At 39.5% G+C, this 23,551-nt stretch overlaps 1 protein-coding gene across 2 annotated transcripts in view; it reads left to right on the top strand.

Annotated features, from left to right (window-relative positions):
* The first annotated feature begins 543 nt into the window (after positions 1 to 543).
* Positions 544 to 23,551, top strand: part of Uhrf2 (ubiquitin like with PHD and ring finger domains 2) — a 98,579-nt gene continuing 75,571 nt past the window's right edge. The window contains exons 1-3 of one of the 2 annotated variants that reach the window (XM_008831099.2): positions 544 to 1,004; positions 6,077 to 6,310; positions 21,164 to 21,423. In XM_008831099.2, the coding sequence (XP_008829321.1) occupies positions 852 to 1,004; positions 6,077 to 6,310; positions 21,164 to 21,423 (647 nt within the window). In that variant the 5' untranslated portion in view covers positions 544 to 851. The remainder of the gene's footprint in view (positions 1,005 to 6,076; positions 6,311 to 21,163; positions 21,424 to 23,551) is intronic. The other variant, XM_008831100.3, reaches the window with a different exon arrangement.

The raw sequence follows: 23,551 nt of genomic DNA, 5'->3' as shown, positions 1-23,551 counted from the left end.
TGTCACGGATCCACGCGGGGAGTTGGGGGTGGGGTGGGGCACGGTGGCCGAGGGTGAAGCCGGTGGCTCAGGCCTTTGTGGGGACGTGGGTGGGACGGGGCCCCTGTGTGCGCGCGGGTGGGACAGGGCCTCAGACGGCAGCGCCCCAGAGGCGGTTTCCGCTGGAAGGTGCGGTCTCGCGGGTTGGGAAGCGCGTCCGGGAAGCCCACGCGGCCTGGGGCCTTTCCTAGGCTGGCGTCCCCAGTGCGCTCTCAGAGCGTAGACCGCGCGGTTCCTGATGACAGAAGCACAGGACGCTATCCTTATTGTACGCGACCGCAGAGCCCCGGTGCGGCCAGGTGGACTCGAACCCACGCAGGAGGCGGCGTCGAAAGCCGGTGCAGCGCCAGGCTGAGGGCGTGGTCAGGACCAGGCGCCGCGGGCCGAGTAACGGCTCTGGAAGCACCGCCCCGCCCCGCCCCTTTCCTATTTTGGCACCCCCGAGGCTGTGACCGCCTCTCTGCCGCTTCCTCTGTGAGGCGGAGCCCCGCGTGGATCTCGCGAGATCCAGGTTGGCGCCGTGACCTCCATGTGGGAGCTACGGCTCTATAAGTAAACAGTCCGCGCGGACCAGCCATGGCTTCTTCCTACTTGTGAGGCGGAGGCTGCTGCGGCGCCTCGGGGAGGTTCCAGTGTTTTCCCCCCTACCTCTCCTCCGCGGGCCGCACGGTCTGCAGGGCCAGTCTGCGTCCCCGCGCGCGAGCCAAGTCTCCGCGGAGATCCAGGGCGGCCCCGGAGCGGCGCGGGCCGGGCCGGCGCAACGTCGGGAGCGCAGGGCCAGACAAAGGGGGCCGGCCGTGGTGCGCTGCGCGATGTGGATCCAGGTCCGCACCATCGACGGCGCCCACACGCGCACCATCGAGGATGTTTCTCGCAAAGCCACGATCGAGGAGCTGCGCGAGCGGGTTTGGGCGCTGTTCGACGTGCGGCCCGAGTGCCAGCGCCTGTTCTACCGGGGCAAGCAGGTGAGGCGTGCCCGCCGTGCCCGCAAGCAGCCGGGCAGAGCCACCCGCCCGAGGCTTGGCGTCCGGGGCGCACCCGCCGCGCTAGGGATGGGCTACGGGGCGCGGGGCCTGCGGCGGTGGCTGGGCGCGGAGCGGGTCCCGCATGCCCCACTACAGGTGCGCCTAGCGGGTCCGGTAGCCGGGTGGCAGGTCGGAGGAGACCTTGCGTTTTCCATTGTAGCGGGGCAGCGGCCTAGGCACACCCTGCGAGGGCCCTAGGTACCTGGCTTCCCGCGCTCGGGGGGAGCCTGGGGCTGGGAAGGGCAGCGGGCTGGGAGACAGCTCTCAATGGCAGCGCTGACTCCACTAAGGGCTCCCATCGCTTCCGCGCCTCGGGCACCGGATATGAGATGGAAACTCGGGCACCGGCCCCTGAGCCCTGCCACCTCACTGGGAGGATGTAGCGCTGAAGATTACAGGGGTCTCAGGACGCTTGGCCTCTCTCCATCGTTGCCTATCCTAGATTGGGAATCTGGTTTGGACGAGGGATTAGATACCTGGGCTGAAGGAAAGACCCCGATAACCCAGAGTCAGGTTTAAGTCTGCTGAGTCTACCTCTCACCTTGGAGTGTTTCCTTTCTTCAAGCTTTTTAAACTCAGCAGTCCAGCCTCGTCAGCAGTAACTCAAGGTAGAAAGTGTTTTGTGGCGGTGTGTTCGTGGGTTCACCGTTAGTTGGAGGTATGGCCATGTCTGGGCGTCTCAGACAATTCCTATCTCATTGGTCTATGCTTGCACACAGATCCATCAGATTTTTTCGCCTTTGCCTTTGTACTGTCTTTAGGCCACTAAACAGTGGGGATCCTGTAGTTGGTAGACCACAGTTTGGCTCTAATCCTGGGATTTGAAATAAATACAGTTCATTCTGTAGAAGTAGCCTTAGCTGCAAAGGAAGATTTGGATTCCTTTCAGTCTTACCTTTCCAAGGCTTTCCAAATGTTTTTCTGACATTAAAAAATGTATCTTTAAAATTTTTTATGTGTATGAGTTGTATTGTCTGCATGTGTGTAAGTGCACCCGTGTCATGCATTGCCCGCGGAGGTCAGAAGGTGTCAGAGCCCCTGGAACTGGAGTTACAGATGGTTGTTAGCCACTATGTGGGTGTTCGGAATTGAACCCAGGTCCTCTGTAAGAGCAGCCAGTACTCTTAACCGCTGAGCCATCTCTCCAGCCCCCCCAATTTCAAAGTAACAAATTAGCTATGGGGAAGAGAAAATCTGATGTTTTGTTGTTGTTTTGAGGTCCCCTCTCGGCCATGTATATCTCACCTTCTGTTAGTGTTGCAGCCAGTTTTGTTTTGATTCTTTAATTCCTGACCAGTAAAAAGAGTTCAACTTACTTGAAAACTTTGATTTTGAAACAATTGTATCTGCGTTAAATACTATGTAGTTTTATGTTGCTGTTCTTCAAGTGGCTGATAACTTCTTTGGTCACAAGTGAAAACCATGTAACCAGATCTGAATTTTAGTTTTTAGGTAGGGACAATAGTGCTTAAATTCCTGTGGTACTTTAGCGACTTCAGAAGCAGAGAGAGGCATGAAGGATGAGAGTATATTACTGGGCAACATCTTCAAAGTACAGTGACCAAGTATGGTAAAGTAAGTTCATTAGGCTATTTTGATGAAAGTAGAGACTGGGCCAAATTAAAGGCTTGCAAAAGAGACTGTGGGTGAACCCAGAAGATGGTTTCCGATTCTGGGAAAAAATGGCAAGAGGATAATCTTTGTATCCCTCCCTCCCTTAGTCAGCATTGGCTACTCCCTCCCCAGCACAATGATAAGCCAGTAAGGATGGGGAGTAGAACTTAGGAACCAGTCATTGACTTGGATAGTGAAAAGGGAAGCATTACAGCCAATTGTGTTTACTTCCTTAGAAATGACAACTAGGCATGGCGGTGTTTATTATGTCCTTTTGTCTTTGGTACTGTGCAGTTGTTGAGAGAGCAAAGTGTGGCTGTAGCAGGCAGATAACTGGATTGGTACCGCAGGATTATTCCTATTCTGTGCTTGTTTATGCTTATTAGAAAAGAGAAGCTCCTTTCTCAAGATGCTTTATTGTCATATGGTAAAAAAAAAAAAGTTATAAAATAAAACATTCCTATAAGCTGAGTACTGTATTTCCAGCTGCTCTGAAGGCTGAGGGAGGAGGCTCACTGGAGCTCAAGGAGTTTGAGAAGCCTGGGTACTATACTGAGACCCTGTCTGCAAAACAATACAATAAGCAGTAGAAACAGCAAAAAACCTGTGTCTAATATTGGTGTACCCCCATTTGTTATTTCTGCTGCTCTTAATCTTTAGAGTGTATCAGACTTACTTGTGGGTCTTTATTCTAGATGTGTTCTCACCTCGCAATTGCCTAGTTCAGTTTAACCAGACCTCATGGGAAACTTTAATGAACCCCAAACTTTGAATTTTGAGAGATTAGCCTCCTGCTAGTTTCTATTCAAAGTATGTCTCAGGACGAACAGCATTAGCTTCACATGGGCACTTCACAATGGTCTACTAAAGCTAGCTTAACCAGTCTCCAGGTGCTCTGTATAGGAATGAAGTCTATAAAAGTGAGTGCAAGGGACTCACTTTTGAGGGTCAGATAGAGACTATACAGGGCTGTAAGTTATGGTTAGAGTAAAATAACCCAATTTCAGCTCTTAGATTTTCTTGGTCTGAGGTGTTCAGATTGAGACCCTATGTGGAGTTGGTCTTTTTTAAGACATGCATTGGAGGGAATCTCTCTCTCTCTCTCTTTTTTTTTTTTATAGTTAGGCTCTCACTATATAGCCAAAGCAGGCCTTAAATTTACCTTCCTCCTTCCTCAACTCTGTATGTATGTGATGTGCTGGGATTACAGCTATGCTACCAAGCTTTGATCTAGAAATCATAGAATCTAGAGCTCTTACTATTTTGAAAAGATTCTCTTGTCATCAGTATTGGAGTAGCCTTAAATAGACAGTCGATGTGGAGCATGAACCATAACTGAAGAAAAACTAAGCAGTTGATGTCTGCCTCCATATTCTTTGTTTTCACTTGGTGTAAAAGAGTACTTGCCTATACAAAGGAGTGTGTGTGTGTGTGTGTGTGTGTGTGTGTGTATGTATGTATGTATTTATGTCCATGACGTGACTGATAAAAGATGTTGCTGTACCCTCCACTTGGATCCCTTGTAATCAGTCCTTCGTGCTGAGAAAGTGACTTTCCCTGCTTGCTGCCTTTTTGGCCACTGCTACGGATGGTTTTTTTTTTTCCCCTTTGGTTTCCCTTTGCATCATTGTTGCAGTGCTTCCTGTTTCCTGGAATTTCTTCTTTAACACAGTAAAAATTCAGGAGTGTGTTTTGACAAAGCTCCTGACCATTTCTGTTTTCTCAGAGCTGAAAATCTTGCACCCTGCATTTCAATATGGCAGTTCTAAACTATTTACTTCTATGAGACTATGTCTTACAGTTTTATGTACTTGAAACCATGGGTAGTTGTAATTTCTAGATTAGAGCTTTCTAAATTTTTCTACTCAAATCTTTCACCCAAGAAATTTTTATGCAACCTGAGGTATATAGGTATATAATAGAGGTAACACAAATCAAACATTTATTGGTAATTTATTAAAAAGTATTTGAGATGCATGTAATTTTGCCATTTATTAAGACAAAAGCAAGTTTGAATGCTAGTGAGATGGATGTGCTTGTTTATTTTATGTATATTGCCTGCATGTATGTAAGTGCAGTGCTGCGGAGGTCAGAAGCATCAGATCCCCTGGAACTGGAGTTGATGGATGGTTGTTACCTGCCATGTGGGTGCTGGGAATCGAACCTGGGTCCTCTGTAAGAGCAGTCAGTGCTCACAACCCTGAGCCATCTCTCCAGCCCCTTGTTTATTTTTTATAACGAATTAAATCTGGACTGAATATTGATACTTTAGGACATAGAAAGCATCAACATTTTTCGGAGTTGATTAATATTTTGATTTTATAATCAATCTGAGAATGTTGCTTTACATAAATATGTAGTACAAAGCAACAGAAATATATTTAGGACTTTTTCATAAATGGTTGGATCTTCTGTCCTAATCACAAGCCAGTTTTCTTTTTGTGACCCCTGTTTTCGGTTACTCTATTTGGGCTCACAGCCACAGCTTATTAAGAACCTGGGTTCTAGATGACTCCACCCCCCCCAGCATAATTTGAGTAACATACAATTTTGGATCTGCATTTTCTTTAAATATGGAAGTACTCTTAAGTAAATCATTCCAGCATCCTTGATAGCTTTTCACAGAATGTGATTCTTTGCTAAGTAAAACTAGATTTTGCTATGCAGTGCTATTTCTGTGCTGTTTATTATAATACTTCATGACAAAACTTGATAATGTTTACAGATGGATAAAATTAGAGAACTTTATAGAGAAGTGGAATAGCAGCATAAGCAAGAGCTGTAATTATTACTGTTGATTTTGCTTTTTAAAGTCTCGCCTTGTTTAGAATGATAAGCGGGGCTTCAGAAAGAGGAAGTATTTGACCTAATGACTTTATGAACACAAGGTTGTAAAACACCATGTTTTCAAACACCCCTCCCCAATGGATTTAAGTACTATTGATTAAAATAAAATTTGTTGAGAAAGTCTGGGTGTGGTAGGATCATGAATTTGAGGCTAGCCTTGGCTGCATAGGGAGACCCTATCTCCAAAAACTAGAAAAGAGATAACAACCTCAAAATGGTGAGAGGTTAAATGTGATTTAGAGAGTTTTTTGTGTGTATGAGGAAGGTTATGTCATGAGATTGCAGTTACTGTGGTACAGTTTTTATTTTAACAGTGAACAGTGTTCCCTATAGTTAATCTGGTGGTGTTCTTAAGAATTTATTTGGGTTCAGGGAAGATGCTGACATTAGAAACTGTAAATAAAGTACTAAGGAAGATTTCAAGATCATTAAGTTGCAGTGTTATGAATTTTAATAGATTAGTTGGGACATTTGGACAAATGAAAATGTCGAAAAGCAAGTTTTGAGATAGGCATTTCAATGCGTTCTTTTTTTTTTCTCTCTTTTTCTAGTTGGAAAATGGATATACTTTATTTGACTATGACGTTGGACTGAATGATATAATTCAGCTACTAGTTCGTCCAGACTCTGATCTTCCTAGCACATCTAAACAGACTGATTTACAGGTTAAACCCTGTTCTAATAGTCCGCCTAAAGTAAAGAAAACAGCAAGAGTGGCATCTTCCAGTCAACCATCTACATCAGCTCATGCTTGTCTCATTGATCCTGGCTTTGGACTATATAAGGTATGTTGTCTTCAGACTATTTGTTATGAGAATACAAATATCTCCTCTTCAGGATGCTGGGAATAAGTAAACATTGATTTCTATTTGAAAGCAAAGATTGAGCTGTCAATATTCTGTCAGAGGTAGTTTCTGAAAATTTACCCTGGGGCTGGGGATACAGCTTAGTTGGTGAGTGCTTGTCTTACAAATATGAGGTCCTGGGTTCAATCCCTAAAACTACCAGGGGAAAAAATTGTCATGGTTGACAAATGTAATGTGTATATGTGTGGTTCGAAGAATAATAAAGTAAATACCTGTGTAATTCCACCAAGGCTAATTAGGTAGGATGACAGCAGTATCTTTTTAAAGGTTTTTTATGACACCCCCCCAAACTTGTTATGATGACTTTTTAATGTTAATATTCTTGTGATTTTTTTTTTAGTCTCACTACTTATATTTCTCTAAACAATATGTTGTATTAATGTGTACTTGAGTTTCTTTATGATAGTATTTTGCTTTTTCTCACCATTGCTATTTCTGATGTATATAGTTGTATTTTATTCCTTTACATTATTACATTCCAATTTATTAACATGCTACCATATGTCTAATCTATATTTATTAGATGTCTGGACTGGGTTCCAGCTTAAGCTGTTTTTAACAATAATGTTTAACCTATATGTACTCTGTTGCATGTTCTAGAATTTAAGACATTTCTGCTAAGAAATAAAAGTGCTGATTTCTCATTTAGAGAATGCTATCAAGATTTATTTCATTGGTTTGTCTGTCTGTCCCTTTGTCCATTCTGTTGTACTACTGATTATGTTGCCTTACAGAATTTTTTTATTTCTCCTTTCTCCCATTCCCCAAACTTAGCTCTTCTTCAAGGGTGTCTTAGCTTTATGGCTTTACGTACTTGAAATAAAAATGTTAGAATTAGCTTGTACAAAACTTTATGAAGAACCTGCTTGGATTTGAGTGGGATTGAATCTCTAGATCCGCTTATAGAATGAACATCTTTATGAGTTTAACATTTATGAACACAATAGAGTTCTCCATTAGTTTAGATCTTTGATATCTTAATGATCTCTTTATATTGTTTGATCTATTTCTGATAATATTATATTTTTGATGCAGTTTTAAGCTGTAATTTATTTACTGATAAATTCAGTTGACTTATTTGTTGACTTTTACATCCTGAGTGTTTTTTTACAAATTCTGTAATAACAAATCGAATGACAGTTTTGTTTCATCCTTTTCTATCTTTTTCTTACCAATTGGGATAAAAGGGCACCTAGACATTTTCAATATTAAAAATTGGTAGGTGAAATAAATTAAGAAAATGCAAACAAATAACATGATCTATGGAAAAAAGCATAAATATGGACGTGGTTAAGAAAATTAGCAAAGAACTTTTATCTCAGAAAAGTACTAGGCTGTGTACTGGAGTACTTATGCTGATGAATTATTTTAAACATTTAAGAAATAAATAATCCTGATGTTACTTGAATTAACCCACAGCATTAAAGAAAGGAGGAAGCTCTCTTTGTTTTTAAAATTTAGCTTAACACTGTTACTAAAACATGACCAGAAGTACTTTTCAGTATCACTAACATTAATGGAAACCCAAGTTTTATTTATCATGTATAATTATGACTTTATTAAAAGATGTTGTCTTGGCAAAATAATGGTTTGTCAGAAAGTGAGGACAATTAATTTTTAGAGAATGTTGTATAATTCAGTATCTTTTTTAAATTTATCATTTTATGTGTGTGAGTGTATTATCTGCATGTGTGTAAGTGTCCTTGTGTCATGCAGTGGCTGTTGGAGGTCAGAAGGCATCAGATCCCCTAGAACTGGAGTTACAGATGGTTGTTAGCTTCCATGTGGGTGCTGGGAATCGAAACCAGGTCCTCTGCAAGAGCAGTCAGTGCTCTTAACCATGAGCCATCTTTCCAGCCCATAATTCAGTAACTTAATAAACTAAAGAAAAATCCAATTTAAAATATTTTCTCCATCTAAATAAAAATTGAGTCAATTCCTGATTTTTTAAGTAGATAAAATAGATGACTATTTAACCCCGCTTGACATCATGCTTAATGATGATGGGAAAACTAGAAGGATTACAATTGAAGATGGTAGCTAGTCAGAAAACCAGTTAATGGACTGAGTGGTGGTGCATGCATCCCATAGCTCCATTTCTAGCATCTGGGGCGTGATGTCAGTATGTGAACTCCACTGCTATGACCTTGCCATTTGCAGGCCACATGGCCTCTCTCAGGATGACTTCACTAATTGTGACTTTTCTTAGTACATGTTCCACATTCATGGCTGGAAGAATCTGGATTCTGCTTCAAAGCTTAGGTTTCACAAATTGCTCTCTTGAGTTGCCTGTGGAAATCATGCTTCTGCACACAACAATTAGCTTCCCAGGCCTTCCTTTGAAAAATTGGTAGAAGCTTCCATAAACCATTACTCTTACATTCTGTATCACTGCAAAACCAGTACTGCTTGGGTGATGTCTTGAGTCTGTGACCAGTTCAACAGTAGCTGAGGGCTCCTTCCTTGCCCATGGCTGCAGTGGTCTCTAAGAGCCTGGGTGGCTGAATACAGGGAACAACTTTGGGGCAGTCTAGCTCTGTGCAAGCATCCCTGGAGGTTCTTTCTTCTCAAAGGGAAAGGTCTTTCAAAGGAGTTATAACCATAACATCTTTGAGTCTGCAAAAAGTAGGATATGACCACTCTGACCTGTTCTTAAGGCATCCTTTCCATTGACAAAATAATTGGGTGGGGGTGGGGGTGGGGTGGTTTCTTTCTACAATGTAACACAGATGGTCTCTAATTGAATTCCTGATAGAATCTTCATTCTCATATGAAACTTCATGAACATAGTCTTAGTGTCAGCATTCCTGTTGACATTCTGGTCTTCTGAGCTCATACTAGAATTGCCCAGTAAGCTGAGCTTACAGCTTTATAAGGCGTCTCTAGTTGGCACCTCCAGAGTTTTCCAAATCTCTCTTACAAACTAGTTAAAGATGCTTAAGGTTTAGTCACATCAATGACTCTGTTTATCTGGTGCCAATTCTTGTATTATTTTTCATTGCTATGACCAAAATACTTTATAGAACAACTTAAGAAAAATATTTGTTTTGACTGATGGCTTCATAGGGTTCAGTCCATAACTCCTTGTCCCCACACAGAGCTAGGGTGGGCCTTCATGGCTGCATGAATACATAGTGGAGGAGATTCTTCACCTCATGGTGGACAGGAACCAGAGAGTGGCACCCCTAAGTGAAGTGCTTCCTCCAACTATGTCCTACCTTCTAAAGTTTGCAGAATTTCTCCCAAGTAGTCCTCTAACTTATTGTGGTGGTACATGTACCTTTAATGCCAGCACTTGGGAGGTAGAGGCAGGTGGATCTTGGTGAGTTCGAGGCCGACCTGGTCTACATAGTTCTAGGCCAGCCATTGCACCATAGTGAGACCCTGTCTCAAAGACCAAATCAAAACAAAACCTGTCCATCTCCAAGTTGTGCTCTATCACTTGGAGACTAACCATTCAATACATGTCTATTGAGGACATTTCATGTTCATACTATAGCATCTCAGGTCATAACAAGACAGTTAAAACTCATATCAGCATGTTGCATTTGTTACAATAGATAAACCATATTCCTTAGCTTTTAGTACCTTTTTTTTCCCCTTTGCACAACCCCACCTAGGATATGACATGGCATTTAGATACTTAAAAATTTGTATTATTTTTATTTTATGTGTATTACCTGCATGTATGCAAGTGCACCTGTGTCGTGTAATGCCCATGGACGTCAGAAGACGGTGTCAGATCCCCTGGAACTGGAGTTACAGATGGTTGTTAGCTGCCATGTGGGTGCTGAGAATTGAATCCAGGTTCTCTGCAAGAGCAGTCAGTGCTCTTAACTGCTGAGCCATCTCTCCAGCCCCACATTTAGATACTTTTCTTAGACTTCCTTAACTTTTTTTCAGGGTGGTGTGTGTGTGTGTGTGTGTGTGTGTGTGTGTGTGTGTGTTTGTGTATGTGTATGAGTGCAAGTGCCTGTGGAGCCCAGAGGTATCAGATCCCTCTTGGAGATAGAATTATGGGTAGTAAACCCACTTGTCCTGCTTGGTGCTGGGAACCAAACTCCAGTCCTCTGCAAGAACAGTATACACTCTCCAGCCCCAACTTACTTATTTTTGATTATCATGAAAACTTTATGGACTTTTCAAGAACTTTTCAGAATTCATCTGTTAGGTTTCTCATCACACTAGATTTAAATTTGAGGGAGGAAGACTACAGAAGTAAAATGGCATTTGCATCATACCTCATTTAGGGCTGGTACTGTCAGCATTCTATTGCTAAATATAACTTGGGTTTTATATCAGTAGGTGCTTAACACTGTTGATGTGGACTTTAATCACCTGGCTGAGGTACTGTTTGTCAGCTTTCTCCACTGTTACCTCTTCATATTGAAATCTCTGAGATGAAGTCACTATGTATGTATAGCTTGTATTGAATAAGTAGGAAATTGTGTACTCCATTCCCTTGAGAATGATGGGGGCGTGGAGAATCCATTAGCATGAGAGATTTGTCTTGCATGTTTATGTGTTCACTTATTTATAGCAGTATGGACTGATGCTCAGATTGTTTCAGTTTTGGCAATTGGAAGTTTCTTTTTTATTATTGTGGGGTTCTTTCTCTTGGTTTAAAGCATTTTCTTTTCTAGTACAATAAGATACTTCAGGGTTCCTTTGCATATTTTCTGTTCTAATGCTGTAATGGCCATTTCTCCAAGGTGCACTGGTTTCTCTGATTCTTCTTTGTTGTCATCCTTTTTTTGAGTACGAGTTTAAAGTGTGGTATGTGTGTGTGTTCATATTCATATGGGATGTGTATACATAAGCATTGTGTGTGGAATCCAGAAGGCAGTGTTATTCTCACTCAACTTCACTTTGAGACAGGGTCTCTAATTAAGCCTGAGCTAGCAATTGACTAGGCTGGGTGGCTGGCAAGCAAGCCTACAGGATCTGCCTGCCCCCCCCCCCCCCCCCCCAAGTGCTGGGGTCACAGATGCAGGCTGTCATCCTCAGCTTGCTTGAGTGGTAGGTACTTTATCAGTTAAACTATCTCCCAAGCCCTGTGCTGGTTTCTTTAATTGGGGAATTGGACTAGAAGTCTGGGTTCTAGGAGTATATGTGTGTGTGTGGCTGGCTGGCTAGGTTACTCCAGGGATCCACTTGTCTCCATGATATTTTCCCATTCTTCCCCAGTCCTGGGTTTACAGACATGTCACTGTGCTGGCTTTTTACATGGGTGCTGGGGATCCAAACTCAGGTCCTCATGTTTACTGACAAGTAAGTACTTTACTGACTGAACTTTGTTACCAGCCCCTCTAGGTATACTTTTTGTTCCTTGTTCCTGTTCCTGGGGTATCAAGAGCCCTGAGCAGAGCAAGAAAATTAAAAAAAATTATATGTGTGTGTGTGTGTGTATATACACACACATTATTTATGGATCAATATTTATGTAATGTGTGTGTGTGTGTATACTTTTTATTTTATTTTTTTTTTGAGACAGGGTCTCTCTGTAGCCCTAGCTGGCCTAGAACTCACTATATAGACCAGCCTGGCCTTGAATGCACAAGAGATCCTCCTTCTGCCTCCTGAGTGCTGGGATTAAAGGATTGAAGGCATGGGCCACCATGCCTGGCTGTAACCTTATATATTTGTGTTAAGCTTATGTTGTTACTTTTTGCCCTTTTTGGAAGGGAGGCTATGAGTTTAGAATCACACACACACACACACACACACACACACACACACACACACACACACGGGGTTTTGAGACAAGGTGTATAAGTAAAGGTAGCCTTGAACTGTATCCTTCTATCTTCCAACTTCTCCCAAGAGCTGGGATTACAGATACTCATCATCACATTTGTGCTACTTTTTTTTTTGGTCTTTTTGAGGCAGGGTCTCCCCTGTAGCCCCAAGTGGCCTGGAACGCAATTTGTAGACTAGGCTGGCTTCAAACTCACAGAGCTCTGCTTGCCTCTGCTGGAATTAAAGGTGGGCGCCACCTGGCCCGGCCTTGAAGCTGCTACTTTTGAAGATAATGAAAAAATGAATTTTTCTTCTTAGAAGAGCCAGTAGCCAGATTATGTACTTTACAGTTGTTTGAGCACTATAACAGTTACACACTTTAGTTTGACTTAAATTATTTTGCTGTAGCAAATTTCTATTTCTGTCCTTTTTCAAACTACTCCAGAAGAGCTTCATAAAATTAATTCTCTCAGTAGGGTTTTTTTTATTTTCAGTGTTAATGCTTTGGCAGTCAACTGCCTTTCTTAAATTCTTTTTCCCCCTTTATTTCATACTTCTTTTTGGGTTTTTGATTTGAGATAGAATTTTCACTATTTAGTCTATGTTGGCCTTGAACTTGTGGTCGTCCTGCCTTAGCATGCCCAAGTGCTGGCATTGCAAGCTTGTACTACCATGTCTATCTTTACTTAGTAGTACTTCCATTTCATATTAATATATAATACAGATAGTAAGGATCTTAACTTTACTCCTGTGTGGTCTAGCAGTTGGGAGTTGGGGAATCCCGACTTTACTGTCAGACCTGGTTTCAAATTCTAGTTATGTTACTTGTTAGTTGTATAAATTTACAAGGCAGTTTTTTCCATTTAAGAATATAGTGGAACCTGGCATTTAAACTCTGAAAAGACTACTAGTTATTTGTGCTGTAATATTTTTAAAGTTGCATGTAACCTTGAAGAAGCTAACATAGATCTGTTTGCTTTTTCAGTTTTTTAAATGAAGTTACTATCATGAGTATTTGGAAATGTGTCTAATGCTTTAGAAGTGCTTTACTTCTAGATAATGCACTCCATGAATATTTGTGTATCTAGTGCATATTCGTACTAGGTATTAGGAATAGAAAAGTAAACATGGTATTTTTACCTGCATCCTTAGAACTATAATTAAATGCTGGCTTTCTAGCTAAACTGAACACAGTTTTTTTCCTCAATGTATATTTTTTATTGAATTTTTGTGCATTTCGTACAAAACATCTTAATCGTCTTTATACCCCCTCCCCAGTACCGGATTTTATGTGTTCTGTTATATATGTTAAGGCCTATTGAGTCAAGTTTGTATACCCAGATATCTCTCAGTGTCATATCATCCACTGGAGTCTAGTCATCCTTTCTAGAGTCTCTTCCTTAAAGATCAACTCCCTCACCCAGCAGTAATTGGGCTAAGGTAGAGGCTTGTTGCCCATTTCCCTAGCTCTATGCTGGGGTTTTTGTCAGATTGAGTTTACAAGGGTCTTGTGAAAACAATTTTAAAAGCTATTTTGAATTTCCTCTTTTTCTTGTAGTAGTTAGTATATACAAATTGAGAAGTAGCAGGGCATGGTAGCACACATCTTTAATCCTAACACTCAGGAGCCAGAGGCAGAGGTGGATCTCTGAGTTTGAGGCCAGCCTGGTCTTCATATAGTAGTAAGTAGTGAGTTTCTGGCCTGCTGTGACCATATACTAAGAAACCCTGTCTCCAAAAAAAGTAGGGGGAAAGTTTTTCCTTTATCTTGATTTTGGGGGAGTGGCAAGGAGAATCTATGTAATTTTATTTGGTCAAGTTTTTGATTTTTTTTTTTTTTTTTTTTGAGGGAGGAGAATAGGAGCTGGTAAGGTTAGGGATTTAACCCAAGAACTTGTGCATGCTTAGCATTTGGTCTATAACTGTGCCTGCTACACTCCCTAGCTCCAGATTGTCATTTAGTCAGTGTAGAACTTTGTTTAATTAAAACAGCTTCTTTGGTTAAGTGCACTTACTCTTGCAGGGGACCTGGGTTTCTAGCACTAACGTGGTGGCTCACAACTGTCTTTAGTTACAGTTACAGGGATTTCCATGCCCTCTTCTGGCCTCTGTGGGCACTGCTCACATCTAGTGCACATACATACATGCACACAAAACACACACATAAAAATGAATAGTTTTTAAAATTTAAAACTGCTTCCTGGCTGAAAAAAACAGATCTTTTTTTCCTTCTTTTTGTCTGAAATATTCTTTGGACTTTAAGATGAACCAGTTAATTTCTTTATTTTTATTTTTTAATGTATATTTTTATTGAGTTTTTGCGCATTTTTAATCAAATTTAGACCAAGATGAGCCAGTTATAAAAAGTAGATTTTCAAACTAATTTTAAAAATTGTATGGTTATTTATTATCCATCATTATTTTGCCGTATTTGCTAACCTTGGGCAATATTTGATTATCTTTTTCACCTATCCATGTATTGTTGTGAAAAGCTAGTTATTACTAATCATATTTGAAGAATTTATACAAGTTTGAACAGGGATTGAGTTTGTCCATTCCCAGTAATCACTGAACATATATTGAATCACTCTGAAACTAGGTTAGGCATTAAATTATTTTTTGAAACAGGGTTCTACACTGACTAAATGAAAATCTGGACCTAGGGAGTGTAACAGGCACAGGATAGACCAAGTGCTAAGCATGCACAAGGTCTTGGGTTAAATTCCTAACGTTACCGGCTCCTACTCTCCTCTCCCCCCCAAAAAAATCATAAATTGATTTTAATTATGGTTTTTTAATATGGAAACTTTATATGGCTCAAATATGGTCCCACTTTTGGAATAGACATCCAGCCCAAATGATATATTTAAAATGCTAAGCTTTTAAATTTAGCCAAGTGTGTAGCAGTTAAACTTTCTGCATGTTGTTTTATGTTCACTGGAAAATATATGAAGCAAAGAAAAGGATCAATAATCCAAAGTAAAGGTATTGATATTTTAGTATGTTCTATCTTGTTTTGTCCATAGTACAAGTTGGTGATGAAATTTAATAAGAAATAGGAAAAGAATAATTTAATGAAATACTATGAAGTAAATTTTTCTAATACTCAAATTATCAAATAAAATAGCAGTACTCCAAGAATTTCCCATGTACATCTTCCTAATTATAACCCCATAGTTTTTACTTATAACTATTACCCAGAATTCAGTATTAATCTTTTCTGTGGTTTCTATTAAGTTTTTAAACTTACTGAAATTCAACATATTTCTGCAGTCCTGATTTGGCTATTTCTGAATTTTATGTAAATGGAACCATGTTTTATTTTTTAAACTTGTATTGCCAATGAAATGGTCTGAAAGAATCATTTTTAAAGTTGGAGAAACCCATGTTCTCAGTTTCACTCTCAGATTCTTTTTTAGCTGTATATTTTTATGTGTGCATGATGTATGTATGTATATGATGTCCGTGTGTGTGTGCATGTGTTTCATGTATGTGTGTGACATGGCACATGTGTAGAGGTCAAAGGTTAACCAGGTGTTGGTCCTTGCTTTCCACGGGTTTGAAATAGTCTTTTATTGTTCATTTTTGCATATTATAGGCTAGCTGGTCTATAAGCTTCCAGGGATTTTCCTGTCTGCCTCCCATCTTGCCATAGGAGCACTGGTATTACAGACATGTGCTACTCTGCTGTGCTCAGCTTTTATTTGGGCTCTTGGGGTTCAAGCTCATGTCCTCATGCATGTGCTGGTATTGCTTTACTCACTGAACCTTTTCCTCGTGCTTAACTGTATATCTTTTGAGGACAAGTATGCTTCATGTCTATACTTTATTCAAAAATAAGAATGATTTTGTACTGTAATTATTGAAAGGTAATTATGTAACCATAAGATGGTAATGTTTACTCTGGAGAGTATGGGAAAATAAGACTGCTGAGTTTAAATGAATCAAGATTGTACATGCTGATTCTTAGTGAAAGGAAACAGTCGTTTAATTTGTGTCATTATATGCTTACTGGGTTCACATCTTATATGGATTTTCTCAAATCCACTGCTAAGTACATTCTAACTGCAAAAGGATGAAGCCTGGGACAAGCTAGCTTGTTCAAGATTACACCTTATAGGTGAAAGATGAAGAACTTAAACCCAGGTTTATCTGCAGACTAGAGAGTTTTCCATAGAACAAGTGAAGTATTTAGAAATATATTGGATAATTCAAGCTACTTGGGAGGCTGAGACAGGAAGATTGCAAGTTTAAGGCCAGCCTGTGTTTTACATGGAAGTTCAGGCAAACCTGGGCAACATATTAAGACCATGCTCCCCACTTCCCACTTATAAATGGAAAATGAAGAGTTGGACCTGATAGTGCAAGAGTACAGTCTAATTCCCCAGTACTCAGGCTGAAGCTGGAAAATTGCAAGTTCAGGGATAGCCTGGGCAACACATGAGCTCCTGCTTAAAAAGTAAAAAAAGTTAAGTATGTAGCTCAGTATAGTGCTCTCCTAGCATGTATGGGGCCCTAGGTTTAATCCCTGGTTTGAAAGAGAGAAAGAGAGAGGGAGGGACAGAGGGACAGGTGCTGGTGGGAGCGAATACAAACTTGATGAACAGTAAACTTTCCAGTAGTTGCTGTTGGTATTATTGTCTTTATTTTTAATTGTTCCACTTTGCCTCCCATACTTCAGTTTTTCTTCCTCTCTTTGAAAAAAAATTATTGGTTTGGGGGCTGGAGAGATGGCTCAGCAATTGAGAGCACTGGCTATTCTTGCAGAAGACCTGGGTTTGAATCTCAGCATCCACGTGGCAGCTAACACCCGTCTGTTACTCCAGTTCCAAGGGATCCAATGCCTTCTTCTGTCCTTTGAGGTCACTGCATGTGACACGGTTGCTTACATACATGCAGGCATAACATAAAAATAAAAAATCAAAAAAATTACTGGTTTTGTCCTTAATTATTGGCAAATGCTTGAATATGAGAGACTTATCTATATGTGGAGATAAATGCTTTTTTACTTGTTTTGTATTTTTTGAGACAGGATCTCAGTATGCAGCCCAGGCTACCTTGAACTTGGAATTTTCTTGCCCCAGTCTCAGAAGTGTTACGATTATGTGCATATGTCTGACTTGTATATAACTATGTATATTTTTTTCTGAAGAAAGTTCATTTATGATCCTTTTATTAACACACATATGCATGTGAGTTTTGGTCTTCTGAACAACAACAAAAAATTTAAGTTTCTTTTAAAGGCCCTTTAGGTCTTTGTCTTGCAAGGCAAATGAATACCTGTGACTGTTTGAATTTTTTTTTTTTTAATTTCACAAAAGGGATTACAGGTATGTACCACCATACTTGGCATTTATAACTGTTTTTAATATGGATAAGTTATTCTCTGATTTAATAGATTCATGTAATTTCTAGCCCCAAACCACTCCTTTCATTTTTATATACAGATTTATATAACCTTTTTAAAATATATAGATTATTTGTTTATATATTTGGGAGGGGTCTTTTTGAGACAGGATCTCCCTGTAGCCCTAGCTGGCCTGGATTCGCTATGGAGACCAGGCTGGCTTTGAACTCACAGAGATCTGCCTGTCTCTGCCTCCCAAGTGCTGGGATTAAAGGCGTGTGCCACTACATCTGGCCTGTTTGTATATTTTGTATTTTGACATCATTGAAGAAGCCTTGCTATCTGGAGAGAGATTGTCCTTCCTAGGACTAGTTAATTCCTGTTTCATTTTGTTTTTTGTGCTAGAGATTAAGAGTCTGTGAATTCCTAGAAATAAGCAAGATACTTGCAAGAGATCTTGCCTTTCATACACAACCAGTTGATCCTGGGTCCATTTCCCAACCACCTCTCAGTACCTCTCATAAAAGACAATATTTGCTGCTCTGATGATCTCTGGCAAGATGTCGGACAACTAGGGACCACCCCAGTAACGTGGATCCCATTGACATATTCACAGTAGCTAATCTTAGGTTGTTTGCCCTGTCCTGACATTTTCTGCCTTTCTCATGAAAGTAAAGGCTGAGACCTGATTTCCCCTAGTTTTTTCTGCCTTTTCTATTTTGCATTTAAGTTACTTCCATAAATTAAAATCCTATGGATAGCTGGGTGTCGTGGCGCACACCTTTAATTCGCAGCACTCGGGAGGCAGAGGCAGGTATCCACCTGTGAATTCAAGGCCAGCCTGGTCTACATAGTGAGTTCAAGGACAGCTGGGGCTACAGGGAGACCCTGCCTCAAAAAGACCAAAAAAAAAAAAAAATCCTATGGATATAATTTGAACATTCCCACTCATACATTGCCTTCCTCTTTTGTCATGCTGTGTTGGCCTTTTTGAGACAGTGTCTCACTTTGTAGTCTAGACTGGCTTCATTGCTTGTGATTGTTCTGCCTTAGCCTACCAGGTGCTGGGATTATAATCACATACCACCATACCCAGATATCCCTTTAAGTTTTGATACTCTCTTCTTGCCAATTATTTCCATTCTTAATTTCCACTAAATCACTCATAAAGGAAGGGTACCAGGACATTTTCCTGTTTTCCTCTTAATTACATGGTTTTAAGTATTTTTGTTTTGACCTCCCATCAAAACCCAGAGTTTTACCTCTTACATGCAATTTGGCCTATTTAAATTTGGCCTTAATGTGTCTGTGTATTATGTAAAGTGTTTAGAATTTAAAGGCAGCTCCATCCCAGTTAATGTACATTATTGTAATTTGGTAATAAAACTTGAGTTTACTTCCAGTTTTAAGTGATTTACTCCATTCAGATAATAATTTCCTACCCTTTATGAGCTAATAAATTCTCTCTATATGACAGGTAAACATTGGCAATATTTTAGGTTAATCCAAATATTGTATCTACATACTAGTTTCTTACATTTGGTAGGTAAATATCAACATTTCATTTGGACTTCTTACAGAGGCATAGTAAAGTTTATATTCATGTAGGGGTTTTGTTTTGTTTTGTAAGACAGACTCTGCCTGTGTAGCCTAGGCTGGTTTTGAACTTAGGATCCTCCAGCCTCAGCTTTGGAGTGCTGGGAATATAGGTGTACACCATAGCAGCATACTTGGTGCTTAAGTTACTTTTACTGCTGCTGTTTTAGTATCAACTGTATGCAGCATTCTCTGTCACAACAATGTATTTGGGGTGCTATATGAAACCTTATGGTTTGGTTTGCTATGAAAGAATAAGAAACTTAAGTTTATTTTTTCCTAGTAATAAAATTCAACTTTGGCTATTTGTTTTGTTTTATTTTAGCCCTCCTGCCTACAAGAGGCTGTCTTTAAATTTGTTGGTGACTGTTACGGAAGAAATGAACCTATATTCATTTAATATGTAAATTAATTCATGTAGTGGGTAGCATGTCCCATCTCTGATTCTTTGTTGTACCTTACCTGGTTGGTCCTTAGTTCGTTTTCTTTTGTCCTAAACTGTTCTTTCCTAGGTTATGTTGAACTATGCCTTTCCTGTTATTTTATTGCTACTATTTACATTATGTATACTGCCTTTGGTCAGATGTTGTACCAAAGGGTAAGTTAATGCTCTTTGGTTTGTCTGTACTCTGCACTTTTGTGTCAGCTTGGTGATTTGAGACTGTAAAAAAAAATAGTAATAGTAATATATTTCGGTGCTGATCACTTACCTTTGACATTTGTACATTTTGCCTGGCTTGTCAGCTATCACAAGCTTCTTTCTGGCTTACACTTTGCTAGTTGTTTTTACACAGCCCCTGCCTACTTGCCTAGGGATGGTGCTGAGCACAGTGGGCTGGGTCCTCCTACATTAATCGTTAGTCAAGACAATTCCTCCCAGACATGGCCACACAACACAGGCCAACCCAGATTGAAGTAGTTCTTCATTTGAGGTTCCCTTTCCCCAGGTGACTGTAGGTTTATCGAGTTGGCGATACAAACTAACCAGCACAATCTTAGAATTGTATTAAATACCTTAAGTAATTTCTTTTACTTTGGAAGGAAAAACTCATTTGATGAGATAAGGACCATGTTTTGATTTCCGATTTTCTTTGTAAGGGCTTTTTTTTTTTTTTTAAAGAAAAGAAAAGGAAAAGACTGAAAGATGGTTGTGGTGGCACAGGCCTTTAATCCCAGCACTTGGGAGGCAGAGACAGGCAGATCTCTTTGAGTTTGAGGCCAGCCTGGTCTACATAGCAAGTTCTAGGCCAGCTGGGGCTACAGGGAGACCCTGTCTCAAAAAGACAAGGAAGGAAGGAAGGGAGAGAGGGAGAAGTGAAGATTGAAGAGATTATTTCTCTCACTTCATTATTATTCGGAAAGGTCTCTACCTCTTAGACAAATGTCCTCTTATTTTTTAGAAGAATTTTTTTTAACCTGTCTCCATTTCTTATTTCTATGATTTACCTATGTTTTAATAATACATTTCCTATTTGTAAAATTACTTGGTTTAGTTCTGGACATCACTTTTTTATGTCTTATATCTCTTAAATTTTATCTTTTTACTTTGAAGTGGTGAATAACTTTTCCTAGTACACTGTTAATCCATGGCAGAACTTTTCCCAGTTTGTATATTAGTTCAGAAGACTTTTTTCCTATTGTTCTTTATGAATAATTCTTTCATTATGAGGTTTTATTTTCTATTTTTTTGTTGGACTTGTTATGTAAGCTACTTTTAGGACTGTGAAGAAATAGAGCAAATTGGTGTTTTAATAGTTTAAAGTGTTGTTTTTTAAAATAGTGACATTGCAAGAATGACAGATACATAAGAATTACATTCAAAAGTATAGTATACACACAAGTACAGAGTAATAAAAACATCTATTTCACTGAAGGAAATTGGGAAGAAAGTTAACTTTTATTAGTAAATACAAACATTAAGATAGTATAGTACAATCCAAAAAGAATAATTATGACCTAATCTGTAATCATTTCAAACATTAGTAGCATATTGTTTACCATAATAACTCTCAAATATCTTGAGTTATATTGAAGTTTTTGAAGCAATAGATGAAATGAAGCTTCATTAACTAATTTTAAACTTTTTTTAGGTAAATGAATTGGTGGATGCCAGAGATGCCGGCCTTGGTGCTTGGTTTGAAGCACATATACGTAGTGTTACTAGAGCTTCTGATGGACATTCACGTGGCAAAACTCCACTGAAGAATGGCAATTCTTATAAAAGGACTAATGGAAATATAAATCATAATTCCAAAGAGAACACAAATAAATTGGACAATGTACCCTCTACGTCTAATTCAGACTCTGTTGCTGCTGATGAAGACGTTATTTATCATATCGAGTATGATGAGTAAGTGCTCATATTATTGAGGACTTCATTCATGTTTTCATGTATAGAAGCAAAGCTTTGAATTTCAAGATTATTTTAAATAGTTTTTCTGAAGAAATTACTTTGAGGTCATGTTCAGTCTTTTTGTTTCTGTTTGTTTAATGATTGCTATCTAAAGAGTAAGGTCCCTTTAACCGTCAGTCATCTTTGGCTTACAAGTGACTTGTTTTTATCATCCTAATACTGGCTTATTTTAGGATGTTCAGGTTTCTATTTGTCTCATAGATTTTTGTTAAATATTTTAATGTTCTAGGTAGCATTTTATAGCTTTGTGATCACTATTAGAATGAGGCTTATGCAAAGCTGCTTTTTATTGAGATAATTTGCATACAACTTACCCATTTGAAGGGCATACTTCATTGCTTCTTAAGGCATTCACAGGACTGTGCATTACCACAAAGTTAGAACTTTTTTTCACCACTCTCCTTTCCAGAATAAGAAATCTTATACTCATTAATAATCATTTACCAGCCTCCCTGTCTACATAAATATGTTCTGAAATGTTATGATGGAACTTGACCTTGAGAGCCTAGATTCTAGTACTAAATTTTATTTGTTAAAAAAGTCTTAGATCCATAGTTATTATTGGGGCACACTTACATATTATTAAGCATGTTCTAGTTTATTTCTCCATTGCTGTGACAAAACACTGACCAATACCAACTTGGGGAGGAAAGGGTTTTATTCGGCTTGTATCTCCCAGGTCACAGTTTATCACTGAGGGAGCCAAAGTAGGAGCTCAGGGCAGGAACCTGGAGGTAGACACTGAAGCACAGGCCATGGAGGACTACTGCTTACTGGCTTGCTCCCCTGGTCCATGCTCAGACTGCTTTCTTATACCATACAGAATGACCTGTCCAGGGGTGGCACCACCCACAGTTGACTGGGCCCTCCCACATCACTCAACAATCAAGAAAATGCCCCAGAGACATGGCCACAGGCCAGTCCAATGGAAGGCAATTTCCCAGTTGTGGCTCCCTCTACCCAGGTGTGTCAAGTTGACAACCAAAGCTATCCAGCATACATACTAACAGAAAATTTTTGCCATGTGTAAGAGCGCACAGTCTTTTTCCAGCACAAGATAGTAGTCTTGAGAAGGTGTGGTAGAAACTTCTATTTCCAGGATATCTGGAAAGGAATCAAAAGTAGATCCCTTTAATCTTAGTTTTTCTGATACTTCTTGCGGTTTTGGCTAGCCTATCAATACTGTTCATCTCAGATGAACCATCATATTACTTTTAATCATCGTACATGGTAACAGAACCAACAGTGAGAATGTGTATAAAGATAATGGATTTGGCTACAACTGGCAATATTGTTGAATTGGGACTAGTGTAGAAAGGGGCTGGAGTCAATGAGTTGATGGTAAACAGTCTCTGGATCTAATAAATGCCATGGCATTGAGACAAGTTACTGTAGTGCTAGGCAACTTTCTATTACTGACTGCCAACAAATAATATGTAAATAGTTGAGTTTTATGTTTTGGTAAACTGGAAAAATAACTAGGGAAACTGATACTTGAGATTTCATTCTGTCCAGTAAACGTTATCATTTGGCAATAAGTATTACACAGTAGCAGAAATAGAAATGTGATCTGAGGCTTTAAACACTAAGTAAACCAATTCTTATTCCCTGTGACGATCTTAGAGATTCTGAAAGATAGTTTGGGAGACTACCCAAAGGATAGGCAAGTGCTTGAGTTTTAAGTCTCTTTAAAGCACAAAGCACAAAGTAGTCATATTTATTTAGCTTTTTTAAAATGGAGAAATTTGTCTTGATAATGTTGATAAAAGCTAGTCTAAATCCAAGGTGCATAATAAATCTAATCTTACATGGTAGAATTAACTTTTAATACTGGAAACTTAAAAGATGTGGTAGCTGAAGTTTCTTTGAGAAACAAGATAAATTTAGAGAAAGGTAAATATCATCTTTTATAAAGAAAAAAGTTATTTAAATGCCTCATACTGTATATAAAATAGTGGAGCGCCTGTATCAAAGTCTTGGTGTAAGCACCTAGAATGGATTATGACATAACACAGAAGGTGACAAAAGTTTTTTGTTAAAAACTTCATGGTCATTAGAAAAATGA

This window comes from Nannospalax galili, unplaced genomic scaffold (assembly GCF_000622305.1).
Source record: "Nannospalax galili isolate Female #2095 unplaced genomic scaffold, S.galili_v1.0 scaffold175, whole genome shotgun sequence".
Lineage (NCBI taxonomy): Eukaryota > Metazoa > Chordata > Mammalia > Rodentia > Spalacidae > Nannospalax > Nannospalax galili.
This window is presented reverse-complemented; position numbering and strand designations above follow the sequence as displayed.